This window comes from Delphinapterus leucas, chromosome 3 (genome assembly GCF_059928025.1).
Source record: "Delphinapterus leucas isolate spDelLeu-1000000601 "Yukka" chromosome 3, BTC_Dleu_Yukka2, whole genome shotgun sequence".
NCBI classification, from domain to species: domain Eukaryota; kingdom Metazoa; phylum Chordata; class Mammalia; order Artiodactyla; family Monodontidae; genus Delphinapterus; species Delphinapterus leucas.
Window position 1 is genome coordinate 13,935,267 of NC_143131.1, and position 13,455 is coordinate 13,948,721.

Consider the following 13,455-nt stretch of genomic DNA (forward strand, 5'->3'; position numbering starts at 1 on the left):
CTTGTCTATCAAGGAGATGGGTGAAAATAATTCAAACAGTGTGTCCTGCAATGTCTGTGATATTTTAAGTGACAGTGACATTTTGAGCCTGTGCGATAATGATGCTGGTCTCCAGGACTGGTGACTTGGGGGGTTTTGGAGGGGGCAATACACCTGGAGAAAAATCACCTCTAGCAAAGCTCAAGTTGGGGAGCCATTTGATGGGTGAGCATGTGGACATTCCCCCCAGGGCAGAGCCACCAGACACCGCTCCCGGCGGCCCCTGAACTTGGTGTTCACCTGGGTGGTGACGCTGCTCGTCGGCACAGCAGCACCAACCAGGACTCTGGGGGCTGCCAGTCACACTTGTTTGTTTCTCGCTCTTGCCCCGCAGACTCGCTGTCCGTCTCCAGCAACGATGCCAGCCCGCCTGCCTCCGTGGCCTCCCTCCAGCCCCACATGATGGGGGCGCAGAGCTCCCCGGGCCCCAAGCGCCCAGGCAACACGCTGCGCAAGTGGCTGACGAGCCCGGTGCGGCGGCTGAGCAGCGGCAAGGCTGACGGGCACGTGAAGAAGCTGGCCCACAAGCACAAGAAGAGCAGGGAGGTCCGCAAGAGTGCCGACGCCGGCTCGCAGAAGGACTCGGACGACAGCGCGGCCACCCCGCAGGACGAGACGGTGGAAGAGGTCAGGGCCTCCGGTATCTCCCTCCGGGTCGTGGGAACAGCGAATACACTCGTCTGGTGGTTTTCCCTAAGTTCTGGAAAGGACCAGGGTCAGAGCCCCGCTCCGTTCCTCTAGCAGCGTCTATAGAGTCAGGGACCCACGCGTGGCCTCGGATCAAGAAATCAGAGGACAGTGGGCAACCCCGCCTGCTTCAGGAGAACGTGGTGCCCGGCCACCGTAGCCCCCTCTCACCTCCATCACAGGCAAAGCCAGGGGTGCCTCCCGGGAGGCAAAAGATTTACGTGGCCCCTGAGGTTAGCACTCAACCACGGGGGCAGCATTTTGCAAGGAAAGCACCAGTTTTAGACTTGGAAGGACTAAGGGAATGTTTGCATCCTCCAGTTACGCTCCACCACCACCCTTGCCCCCGTACTCATACACATTCATGCTTACGTCTTGTCCTGAGTAGAAAGCACACAGTTAATATACTTTGCTAACCCAGCAGTAAACACTGGATTATTCCCATGTCATCGAAGATAAATGTATGTAGGTCAGCCAGGAATTATTTTTAATTTCCCCTTTTTTGGAGGAGGTGGGAGCTTAAAATTATACTGCAAGGAACCGAATTCCTTTATGGTCCCCAAGATGAACCTTCAGCAGTGTGGTGTCAGTGAGGGGCCCTCAGAGTTTTTAACTTGGACCCCTATCCCCCAGTTCCCTCACAGGCTCAAAAAAAGGCAGAGAGAGAGAGAGAAGACAGGATTTGTATCGTTCAATTTATTTTGCAGATGTGGGGTTTCTGCTGCTTTTTGCCCGGGCGTGTTTTCGCCATGGGTTTTCACTGGAGCATATGGTTCATTTATGTCCTCATCTCTCTGTTTTATATACTGTGTCCCCGTGATAGAAATGAAAAACTGAAATTTTTTTCTAAAAGTAAGAACGGGGAAATTAATGGGATACTTATTTCAGATTCTTAAAGTACACCTTGAATTGTATTTTTCTTTATGTCCTCCTGATGTCAGTGAGTTTTATTTGAGCAAAGTAACAAAAAGTGAAGTATGAGACTAGAGAAACTAAGGGTTATGGTTCAGATTTTTGAACCTTCTTTTTAAATTGGCTTCTTGAAGATCAGATGTGTTCAGAGCCTAACGGTTAACGTTGGTAGTCCCTTCCCAAGACACTGTCAGTGGCCCTTCCCTCGTCCAAGTTGGCAAGCGAGGGAGCTGGGTTGCTGGAGGGAGTGGAAGCTCCCGCCAGGGTTGGAAGGAGCTTGGCCTTGATTCCTGCTCTCAGTTTCGATCCCAGCTGTGCTTTTCCAGTTAACCCCTGAGGGCTCAGTTTCTGTGAACTGACATTGGACAGTCAGGGCCGGGTTCCAACGGGTGAATGTCGGTCTGGTTTCAGAGAGGCCGGAACGAGGGCCTGAGCAGCGGCACGCTCTCCAAATCCTCGTCCTCGGGCATGCAGAGCTGCGGAGAGGAAGAAGGGGAGGAGGGGGCCGACGCCGTGCCCCTGCCTCCGCCCATGGCCATCCAGCAGCACAGCCTGCTGCAGCCGGATTCACAGGACGACAAGGTAAGGGGGCCACGCCCACACCGAGCCTCGCCAGGAGAGGGCCTGGCGGTTGCCTGCCGCTCTGCCCCAGCCTCCTTGCAGGACATAGAGAGCGACCCGGGCTGTGAAAAGGCACCTGGAAGATGCCTTTCACCCCAAAAGTATAGATAGCAAAGGCCATTTAGACTAAGCTGTAGGAACCCACGCAGCCTCTCGTACACGTGTGCTTGTATAAATACGTTCAGTGCATTTTTAATGGATGCTTTCGTAATTGCTACTTTTCAAGTCATTCTAATTTTTCTCACTGTACTAACCAGGGTCCCTGAGAGGGCAGAGAAGTCGCACGCCACCTGCGTGATTGCGTCCTAAACGCACACGAGCCCATCTGGTTCTCTCTGTTAGGTGTCTGCACACAGGTGTGGTTTTCAGATGGGATGGTATTGCTGTCCAGTTCCTTTTACCAACATGGCAAACATCTGGGTCAAACCGGAGTTTGTCAAAGTGCAGGAATCAGTTCGAAACCATGAATTTCCTCTTTGGATGTATGCAGAGGCTTCAAGCCAAGTAAATCTTATTTTTTGTTTTCTGGGTTTTTTTGAGTTCTTACATAATCTAAAATTACTCTGTACAGCCCTAAAATATCAAGAAGGAAACCTGGTAACTGTGGCTTATACATCCTCTCAATTTCTGGCCCATCCTGCTTCTCCAAATTGGCAGGTGTTAAAAACCATCCTATGGAGTTATTACTGGTGCTTTTTTTTTGGCAGAAACTAAGGTTTCTGAATAAAACAGATGTTTTCGTCAGTTTTCCCCCTTCCTCCCCTTTTTCCTTCCCTGGCTTCCCTCAGTGCTAACACAGTCACTCGCTGGATGGGCTCGTGCGTGATGACCCGGGGTCGCCCTGGCTCAGTGATCGACGGCCGTGAGGCCAAAGGCCGATCACGCGTTAGCCTTAAGCTAAGGCGCCTTCTCTGTAGAACTCCTCTTCTCCCTCCTGCTCCGGGGCCCTCAGTGCACAGCAGGGGCGCCCTCAGTGCACAGCGGGGGCGCAGTGGGCTTGGCAGAAGGAGGGAGCTTGGGTTCGAGACTGGGGTTTGGAGGGCATCTGAGGTACAGACCCCGTGCCATGGGGGGGGGGCGGTGGGCAGGGTGGCCTGAGGTGGGAGAGAAGCTCGCACCCCACTGCCCAGAGCAGACCCGCCAGGAAGCCAGGCTCTGACAGCTCCTGGGTTATTTTGTAACGTTCTAAGCCATAGCATTTTAAAGGCAGAAAACCGGAATTGTGTAAATGTGGATGGTTAGCCGAAAGTGGGGTGCCAGGCCTGGTTGACTTATTCACCGAATAAGAGGGTATTTTTCTCCATTGAAAGAGTGGATTGCACTATATTCTTCTGTTTGCCAAAATCACTTATTGGTTATTGTGTTACCTCTTTGGGTATTACCCACAGAAATTCTTCCTTTACAAAAGTCTATAGTGATGTTCCCGGAGAGTATATTATCTTGTGACTAATGTTTTGTTTTGTTCTGTTTTCTCTTTTCGTAAACTTTCACTGCAGCATTATGTTGATTTGTGTTCTGTGTCTGTTTTGGCTCAGTTTCCTTACCTCTCCATTTGAATTTTTTCCTTGTTTTCTTCACCTCATCTTCCAGATTTCATTAGACCAAGCCAACATTTGTTTTGCCAAGTGCATATCTGGATCCGCATTGTAACAGCCTCGTTGTAAACGTATAAATCCGTATCTGTCTGCTGTGAGACATGCATCGTTAGGACAGCTAGCCGTGTGTCACATGCATCTCTGCTGTCCTTAATATGAAGCAAGGTTCATATTACACCCCTCTTCTAGTTTCCAGTAAATTAACGGTGCAAGTAATCTGCAAACACAGCGTGTTTGCTAATTACTGAAACTCGAACTCAGTAGCCCCTCCCCCAGATTCCTTACCTGTCCACCCCTGTACACCCCGACTCTAGCCGTAAATGGCATCTGATAGCTTGTGAGGCCACAGATCTCCTGTCCTCTGCACTAATCACTGGGGAAGTGGATGGCACAGAAAATGGTGAGCTTGTCCCCCTCTTCCCTGTCTGGCCAGTACTCCCGGTTCCTTTCCTTTTCTTGTTTCTTTCTTTTAACCCCATCCACACAGTAAAGCCATTTTTAGTATCCAGTTTTGTTTCCCGATTTTTTAAAGGGTTCACTCATTAGCCCTTAAGCTTTCACTCTTCTGTTGATCAGATTCTCTGCCTTTTCCTCCTTAGCCAGTAGCCTAGCCAGCAGTTGCAAAAGTTAGAATTTTCCCGTGCCCAGTCACCTCTTTGAAAAACATTCTGATGGTACATGACTGCTGATTAGAAACAGACTTCGTCTGCTTTCCACATGTATCCCGGACAGGTCTTATTTAGTATTTCATGTCAGAATATTGTAAATTTTAAAAGATGGCTTTAAATAAATGCAAACAAAGACAAACTTGTGGTCTTTTTGTCTGGAATTACTTTTGAAAGGAGATTGAGCTTGCAGGAGAATTCTGTCTGCCCAGTGACTAACACGAGGCATTTCCCTCCCCCTCTCTTTTTCTTGACTTCCTCCATAGGCCTCTTCTCGGTTATTAGTCCGCCCCACCAGCTCCGAAACGCCGAGCGCAGCCGAGCTTGTCAGTGCGATCGAGGAACTCGTGAAAAGCAAGATGGTAAGGCTCCCCAGAGACTCAGGCTGAGGGCTGGAAGCTGCTCCAGGGTGCTACTTGTAGGTGGGCGGGCCCTCGTCCAGGTGTGGCTCTGGTCTGCAGGACAGAGTTCGGGAAGCCCGGGCCCACCCTCAGGTTCAGTAATTGGCTTGAAGGACTTACAGAACTTAGAGAAGCCGCAGATGCGGTTCATTGCCGTGAAAAGACACAGGTGAAGATCAGCCAGGGAAGGGGTGCAGGAGCAGGTCCAGGAGGGTCAGGTTCAAGCTGCCATTGTCCTCTCCCAGTGGAGTCATGTGCACAACACTGACTCTCTCCCCGCCTCGCACAGTGTGGGATGATATGTGCAGGGTGTCACCAGCCAGGACACCCCCCGCCCCGCCGAGCCTTGGTGTTCAGAGTTTTTATTTGGGCTCAGTCACATACACGAGGGTGAGCTCACATGGCTCACCCTTGTCCCCTGCCTCTCCAGGGATTAAGATAGGACGTGGACCAAAGCCCTCACCCAAAGTCCCACTGTTAGCATAGACTGTCTGTCTTAGCCCCAAAACCCCAGGTAAACAGAGACTTCATCAGGCAGGACATTCCACAGGCTTAGAGGGACCTCCCAGGAGCCAAGGTCAGTCCTTTCCTGCACCCACATTGTCTGCGGTACTGGCACCGTCATAGCCAATGTGGTCAACTCCAGTCTTGTCCAAAGCTGTGCACAGGGTCATTGGACTCACAGGTACCACTGGGAGTCTCTCTGTCTGTCTCTGAGATCTTTCACTTGGGTTTGCAGTGTATGAGAGAGAAGGGTTTGCATTGCTGTATAAGGGCTTTATTCTTTTTGTGACCTCTCTGTTGCCAGTTGGTCAACATGGATTCATTTAATAAAAGCCCCAAATCAAATGTTGATTTATTGAAGTTAGACAGGTTTGCATTGTTTCTAACTGATTCAAATCAGTAAATTTCTGTGTTTCTTTAGTTTTCCTGTGAAATAGAAAAACCAGTAATGGTAACAACATTTTAGACTAGTATATCCTGCTACCCTACAACATCTTTTAAAAGTCACACCTCCTAAAGTAAAAGCCCTCGGCCTCTCCCACATTCCATTCTCCATGAGTTTGATGTGTTTCCCTCCAGACAGTTTCTTTGTATATACTCCCCACAGCAGCCCTACGAGGTAGGCATGTACTGTCATATTCTCATTTTACAGATGAGAAAACCGAGGCACACAGAATGCTTAAAAAGTTGACCAGCTGCTAAGGGGCAGAGATAGAAATCTATAATTTATTTAAATAAATTCATAATAATATATATCAGTTGTTTTCAATTTTCACTACTGTAAACATCCATTGTTTGTTTATATGTGTGATTAAACCTGTAGGGTCAATTTCCAGCACTGGAATTGCTAGATCAAAGGGTACAATGGATCCTTAAACAACATGTGTTTGAATTTCATGGGTCCACTTATATGCAGATTTTTTTCAATAGTGAATACTCTAGTACAACACAGTCTGCCCTGGATTGAATCCACAGAAGCAGAACCACAGATACCGAGGAACCACGTATACAGAGAGTCAGCATCCCAACCCCTGCATTGTTCAAGAGTTAACTGTACTTCTTTAAAGTTAGGAATTTATCTTCCAAAGCCAGTATTAACTAGGTACCATGTATATAACTGCAGTTTCTTCTCCCACCCACCCCTAAGCAGCTTCTAATGAGGCTGGTTGACTAGGTCAAATGGGGAATTGTATCCAAAATTCAGACTGACAGGTTGCCCTGCCGTCGCTGGAATTCTCCCTGCTTGTGCTGTGGTCTGAGAAGGACGCAGTGGGCCTCGAGCTTAGACAAGACGTTAGGCAGCAGGGCTGCTAGGACTTGGTAAGGAAGTCAAGAACTTGACTCCACTGGTCAAAAATTCGGGATCATGTCAGTAGGAACTGAGCTAAACCACATCCTGGCTATGTGTTTGAGAGACAAGTTGATTAATGGTCTGAAAAGATGCTTAAATGATATCTAATGAGTTTTCAAGCATTCTTAAACATCCTTAAACATTTTCAAAACAGCCGTTTATGCACATCAGTTATATGATCGTTAAAATCATTTTTGTCTAGTAATTTAAGTAGTTTTCCCAAGGAATGTTGTGAGACAACACTTTGTCAACCTGCTCGTCATTATTCTGCAAGTATCTGAATGGATTACATTGTAAGTGAGCTGAGATTCATGTGTAATTAATTCAGATGGACTTCAGATGGAGAGGAGTTCTATGGCTGGTCTCCCAGCTCTTACTGCTTTACTCCCCCTTTTAAGTTCTGAATAATTAAACTTTATCCATTGAAACTACCTTATTTCTACTCACTTATGTCTCTTCTGAAGTTAACGGGCATAAAGCTGTTGGCAGAGTGGAAAGGGCGTAGGTTTTGGAATCAGATAGGCGTGGGTTCAGACTCTCCTACTGACTGCTTCCGCCTCTCTGAGCCCACCTCTCAGCTGGAAACAGGGGATGGTAAACCGACTGCTGTTTGTTAAGCTCCCAGCCGGGTTCCCTCCACCTGGGCGCTCACTCGTGCCTCCCCTCCCCGTTGCAGAACCACACTTAGGCTTTTTATGGTGAGCGCATCTCTTCTTCATTCTACGTGGAATGTAATCTAAATTCTGCCCTCTTTTTCTGGTTCAGGGGAAACATAACTCTCCCTTGGTTTCTGGTCACTAATCCTCAAACAGGAAGCACTTTTTGTCACTAAAACCTCTAGTGCACCATTTTAATATCCTTCACCCTGTCATGCTCCCCATGACTCTGAGTTACTCCTGCATATTTCACCGTGTGCTGTGGCTCCTTGGTCTTCCTGTTCATTTTCCTGAGGGCCGTCTCTTAGGCTCTCATGACTTCGTGATCGGATTTGAATGCTGAACCATTATCCCTCCAAAGCTGTGTGTGCAGTGGACTGCGAAGACGAGGGGAGAAGGTGTCCTGCTGTCGTGCGGTGTGTGTTCAGGGAACTGAATCTCCTCGCCCTGAACCTGCGGATTCCGTCTGAAAAGGAAAAACCGCCCTGCACACCTTTCCTTGGAATTCGCCTCTCTCTCCACCTCCACGTTCCTGATCAGTATTGGAAGGTGTGGGCAATGGCAGCTGACAGCTGCAGGGACTGAATTTGACTTTGGAGTTTTCTTCTCTTTGTTGATCTGAATATAAAGGGAGATACAAGAAAGAATGAAAATCAATGAAATAAACATGTAGCTCAAGATATTAGAAGAACAACAAAATTTTCTTTAAACAAGCAGAAGGAATGAATTCACAGAGATAAAAGCAGAAATGAATGAGTTGGAAAACAGAAAAATAGAATAAGAAATAAAACCCAAAATTTGTTCTTTCAAAACATATGGACTTCAGGTAACCTTCCAAAGAAAATAGCCCAAATTCACAAAAGAAGAAATTACAAAGGAAAGGTAAACTGAGGGAATTGAAACAATCATGACACGTTACTTTGTTCAACGCTTTGAAAGCAAATTTGAAAACCTGGATGAAATGGGCAGTTTCTTAAGAAAATCAGTTTACCAAAACTAACCTCAGAAGAGCTAGGTCTGCACAGGTAGTCTCTCTTCATTTAAGAAACAGGGAAAGTTGACAAGAACCTACCCACAAAAACCCACCCAACCCAGAAGGTTCCACAGATAATTCATCTGAACCTGTAAAGTCCCAGTAATTCCAGCTCTGGGGCAGCTTTGAGCCTTTTCACTCGCGCACAGTTGGTGGGAGAGCCACTGGGCGGCCAGGAGTGGATGGCACAAGCGTGACTGCAGCCTGGGGGCGCACCTGCACCCTCCCTGGCCACCCACCGGGGTCCACACCAGCATGTCCAGGAGAGGCAGCGGAAGGAGCCTGGATGCCACTGGGGCAGGTCCAGACGGGGCCTCTCCGCCCACTCCTCTGCGTGAGCGGCCATCTGGAACCTTTCTTGTCTCTCTCTTTGCTCACCGTTCAAGTGACCGTAATTAAAGCTAACGAGGTTCAGCTGTTTCCTTGCACATCTGGGCAGGAGACAGCACCGCTGCTCCCTCCCTCGTCCTCCAGCCTCCAGTCTCCTGAGTCTCCTGTCCAAGGCCTCCAGGACCCACGCGCATGGACCAGGCCCTGCTGCTACCACAAAATGTGTGCTTCCACTAGAGGTCAAGAGCTATTTATTTAAAAATAAGAATGCTACTTTCCCATCAAGCCCCGTTCCTTAACTGTTTTTCATAACTAAGAGCAGGAGTTGGTGTGTTTGTACAGCTCCATGGGTTTGAACAAGATTGCAGGAACAGACTTGGTGTTCTCAAAGCTGTGCTCAGTGATGGCGTCAGCTTCAGCCTGTTACTCCTAGGGGGGAAATAGGACAAGCATTAAAGGTTTTAATATGATAGGAAATATTAAGTGTTCTTGTAGTTTGTATTGGGCTTTTGTTTGAAGAGAAGTAAATCACATTTTCCCCGTTAAGTTGCTGAAATACCTTTTGGTCATCTCTGCCCAGCCAGGGTGCTTTGAAAAATTTAAAAGAACTATCAGCTATTTGCAAATGATGTGACTGACAAGGGATTAATCTCCAAAATACACAAACAGCTCATGCAGCTCAATATCAAAAAAAAAAAAAAAAACAATCAAAAAATGAGCAGAAGACCTAAATAAACATTTCTCCAAAGAAAACATACAGATGGCCAACAGGCACATGAAAAGATGCTCAACATAGCTTATTATCAGAGAATGCAAATCAAAACTACAATGAGGTGTCACCTCACACTGGTCAGAATAGCCATCATCAAAGGGTGTGGAGGAAAGGGAATCCTCCTACACTGTTGGTGGGAATGTAAATTGGTACAGCCAGTATGGAGAACAGTATGGAGGGTCCTTCAAAAACTAAAAGTAGAGCTACCATATGATCCAGCAATCCCACTCCTGGGCATATACCCAGAAAAGATGAAAACTCTAATTCGAAAAGATACACGCACCACAACATTCACTGTAGCTCTATTTACAATAGCCAAGACATGGAAGCAACCTAAATATCCATCGGCAGATGAATGGATAAAGATGTGGTACATATACACAATGGAGTATTACTCAGACATTAAAAAAAAAAGAATGAAATAATGCCATTTGCAGCAACGTGGACGCAACTAGAGCTTATCATTACTAAGTGAAGTGAGTCAGAGAAAGACAAATATCATATGACACCACTTGTATGTGGAATCTTGAAAAATGATACAAATGAACTTATTTACAAAACAAATAGACTCAGAGACACAGAAAACAAACTTACTGTTACCAAAGGGGAAAGGTAGGGGGGAGGGATAAATTAGGAGTTTGGGATTAACAGGAACATACTTCTATATCTAAAATAGATAAACAGCAAGGAGCTACTGTATGGCACAGGAAACGATTCAATATCTTGTAATAACCTATAATGGAAAAGAATCTGAAAAAAAACATATAGCTGAGTCACTTTGCTGGATACCTGAAACTAACACGACGTTGTAGATCAACTGTATTTCGTTTTTTACAAAAAGGCACTATCACCTATACCCCTGGTAGTTTTGTGAATTCAGGTTAAGAGAGAAAATTAGTAGGTACCAATTAGAAAGTAACCAGTTGCTGATCGTTATCACACTAACCCAGGGAGGAAAGTCACCAATATTCAACTCACAGATTTATTGATCACCGAAAAAGTTGTGTTCAAGGTTGGCATGGCAACCACTTACTAAGGAAGAAGAAAGTTGCGAGCGTCACAGAGATAGAGATTAGTTTTAGCTGCATGATCTCTGTGCTTTGAAGTACGAGTCTGTTTAATTAAAACAGAGGTTTGCTAACGTTGCTGCATGGTCCACCGGCCAGGAACGTGGGCAGTGTGTCTGGGTACACCGGCCTGAACGAGGCGACTGCACACACTTCTGAAATGGTCATGCTTTCATGTGACAGGAATATAACTGGAAGGAAAATGGCTAGATTTGAAATGGGTACAGTCTGTGGTATTGTTTCTAATTATTCGGTAACCAGGAACAGAATATATGAACGGATATAAATTCACCGTTCTTTTCATTCTAACTCTCCTCTTTTGTGCAGCCCCTCTTACTCAGTTTCAGAATTAATGCTGGGGGTTTTGTTGCTAAATACGGTGTGATTTCACACACATAGACTCCATAGTGTTGTAATCAGGCCTTCTGTATTTTCTGACGTATGAGATTTTCTGGTCCTAATTTCAGCCCCACGTGCTGTGTAGGCAGGAGGCCTGACGGGCGATCTGGTTTCTTCTAGGCGCTGGAGGATCGTCCCAGCTCACTCCTCGTGGACCAGGGAGACAGTAGCAGCCCCTCCTTCAACCCTTCAGACAACTCCCTTCTGTCCTCCTCCTCGCCCATTGATGAGATGGAAGAGAGGAAATCCAGCTCTTTAAAGAGACGGCAGTAAGAAATGTTATCATTGTCATTGTTTGGTGGCTTCCCTCCTGGCTTTGTCACCTACGAAGCTGTGGCTGGGATTCATCTCTGAGTCACACGAGGAGGAGACCCAGGGTCTCTCGCCGAGCGATTGTACGTTTGTTTGCAAACGTACAGAACCTCAAGAGGGTGCAGTAAGCCGTAGCTGCATCTTTTATTGTTTTATTTGTATATTATACTTTATTTATAAATAAGAACGATACAAGAATATTTTTTGTCACTTCTGGTGAGAAACAGCCGTACTTTCTATTATATACATAGTTGTGAAGAAAAAAGAAGATGACGTAAAATTAAATACAGTCCCCAAAACTTGAAACATACCTTAGTGGTAGAGCTTTTCAGTTTCAGTTAAAAAGTCTTGAAGAATATTACAGAAGGTTTAAAATTGCATTTGGAGAACAGGAAAAAACTTAGCCAGCTGCATGAGGACAGAGACTTGGTTTTATTGAGTGCTGTATCCCAGCACCTAGAGTGGCATCGGGTGCATAGGAGGTGCCTGGCCAGTGTTAGCTGAATGAATGAATGAACAAACCAACCAACCAGCCAACGAACGTTTTTAGGTCAACTGAGGCGGTTTGCTGTAACCGATCAAGGAATTGTCTTCTATTATCTGAGTGGCCTTAAACGGTTACTGAACCTTATGAAAAGAAATACTTCTGACTGATGTGATCAGACCCAAGGCTTTAAACATCTGAGTTAAATTTCTTTTGTATGTCCAACGAAGCTTAAAATGACTTTATCATGAAAACACAAACAAGCAAAAGCCCTACTTCCTTTAACATCTTGCCTTTATAACAAAGTTATGTCTGTCCTGCTTTCGGTCCTCGTGCATGTGATCAGAATCCGGTGCTGTGAATTCATCCGGAATGCGAGGTGTCTTGTGACCTCTGCAGCACCCGTGGGTCACCCACATGAACCTGTAAGTGACTGGGGACACACAGGAATTGGAGATCCAGTTGTGCAAGTTTGAGAGGTCACTTCCTAGCCGCCCCTGCAGAATCTGACCTGACGAAAGCAAAAGGGCGGATGAATTCATTCAGAAAATTCCTTGGATTGTGGGTGGTAAACGCTGTTTTTTCTCTCTTTTTTCAGCTACGTTTTGCAAGAATTAGTGGAAACAGAACGTGACTATGTGCGGGACCTCGGCTGTGTGGTGGAGGTGTGTGTTTCAGAGATGTAATAACCTGTATCCATCCGCCCTGAGGGTTGCCACGGGGGGGTGTTGTACAGGACAATTGAAAGCTGATACCTTCTCAAAAGCTTTAAAAATATTTTTGACTAAAACAAAACACAATAACAACAACCAACAAAATATTTCTGAAAAGTAAAATTTAGCCAATTATCTCAACAATCGGTATTCACTTTTTAAAGGCTTCTTTTTTGCATGGTGCCTCTTGACATAGTCTCTTCTTTTGATAATTAAGTTTGTAAATATTATCTCCAACCTTTGAATTTCTTATATGGAAATCTGGCCTTTAATTATTTTACAAGAGTGGGTGTCACCACAGAAATGAGGACATCATTGGTTGAAAAGTCAATGTGACCAGCTATGGATTCAGTTACATCCTGAATCACCTGGGTTCAGAGCTTGGTCTGTGGCTACCACCCTAGGCCATTTGCTTGTAGTTTTCACAGAACGAATATGTCACCACTTTCACTGACCAGAAGTTGATACGCACTTTGTACCCATAGCAAAACCACTGCCTTTCATACTAAATCAAGGGCTCTTTCTAGGCTTGTCCCTGCCATTAACTTTAGGGCATAATCATATTAATAAACTCAACTTATCAAAAAGCTATTTTTATAATATAAAACTTTATCACTTATTCTTTCAACTTTGCAAATATGTACAGGGCAATACTTTTTGGATGTACATTCCATTAAAAGTAATGGCTATTACAGTTAATTGCATAACATAAAGGATTAAACATGCTTGACATGTCTGTAATCATTACTAACAGTAACTTGAAAACTTCAGAGCTTCTTGTACAGGCTGAATCACATTCAAGTTATATAGAAGTTTTAAACCACATTTTAGCAACATAGTTAATCAACTGTTATTAAAAATCAATTTGTGAAAAGTATGTTGTTAAATCCGTGTTTAACAAATTATGTAAATAA

General features: G+C 45.5%; 1 protein-coding gene across 3 annotated transcripts in view; it reads left to right on the forward strand.

Moving 5' to 3' along the window:
* Positions 1-13,455, forward strand: part of TRIO (trio Rho guanine nucleotide exchange factor) — a 372,400-nt gene that overhangs the window by 330,206 nt on the left and 28,739 nt on the right. For all 3 annotated transcript variants that reach the window (XM_089908686.1, XM_089908685.1, XM_089908687.1), the window contains exons 35-39: positions 374-666; positions 2,050-2,220; positions 4,786-4,881; positions 11,153-11,301; positions 12,427-12,493. In XM_089908686.1, the coding sequence (XP_089764812.1) occupies positions 374-666; positions 2,050-2,220; positions 4,786-4,881; positions 11,153-11,301; positions 12,427-12,493 (776 nt within the window). The remainder of the gene's footprint in view (positions 1-373; positions 667-2,049; positions 2,221-4,785; positions 4,882-11,152; positions 11,302-12,426; positions 12,494-13,455) is intronic.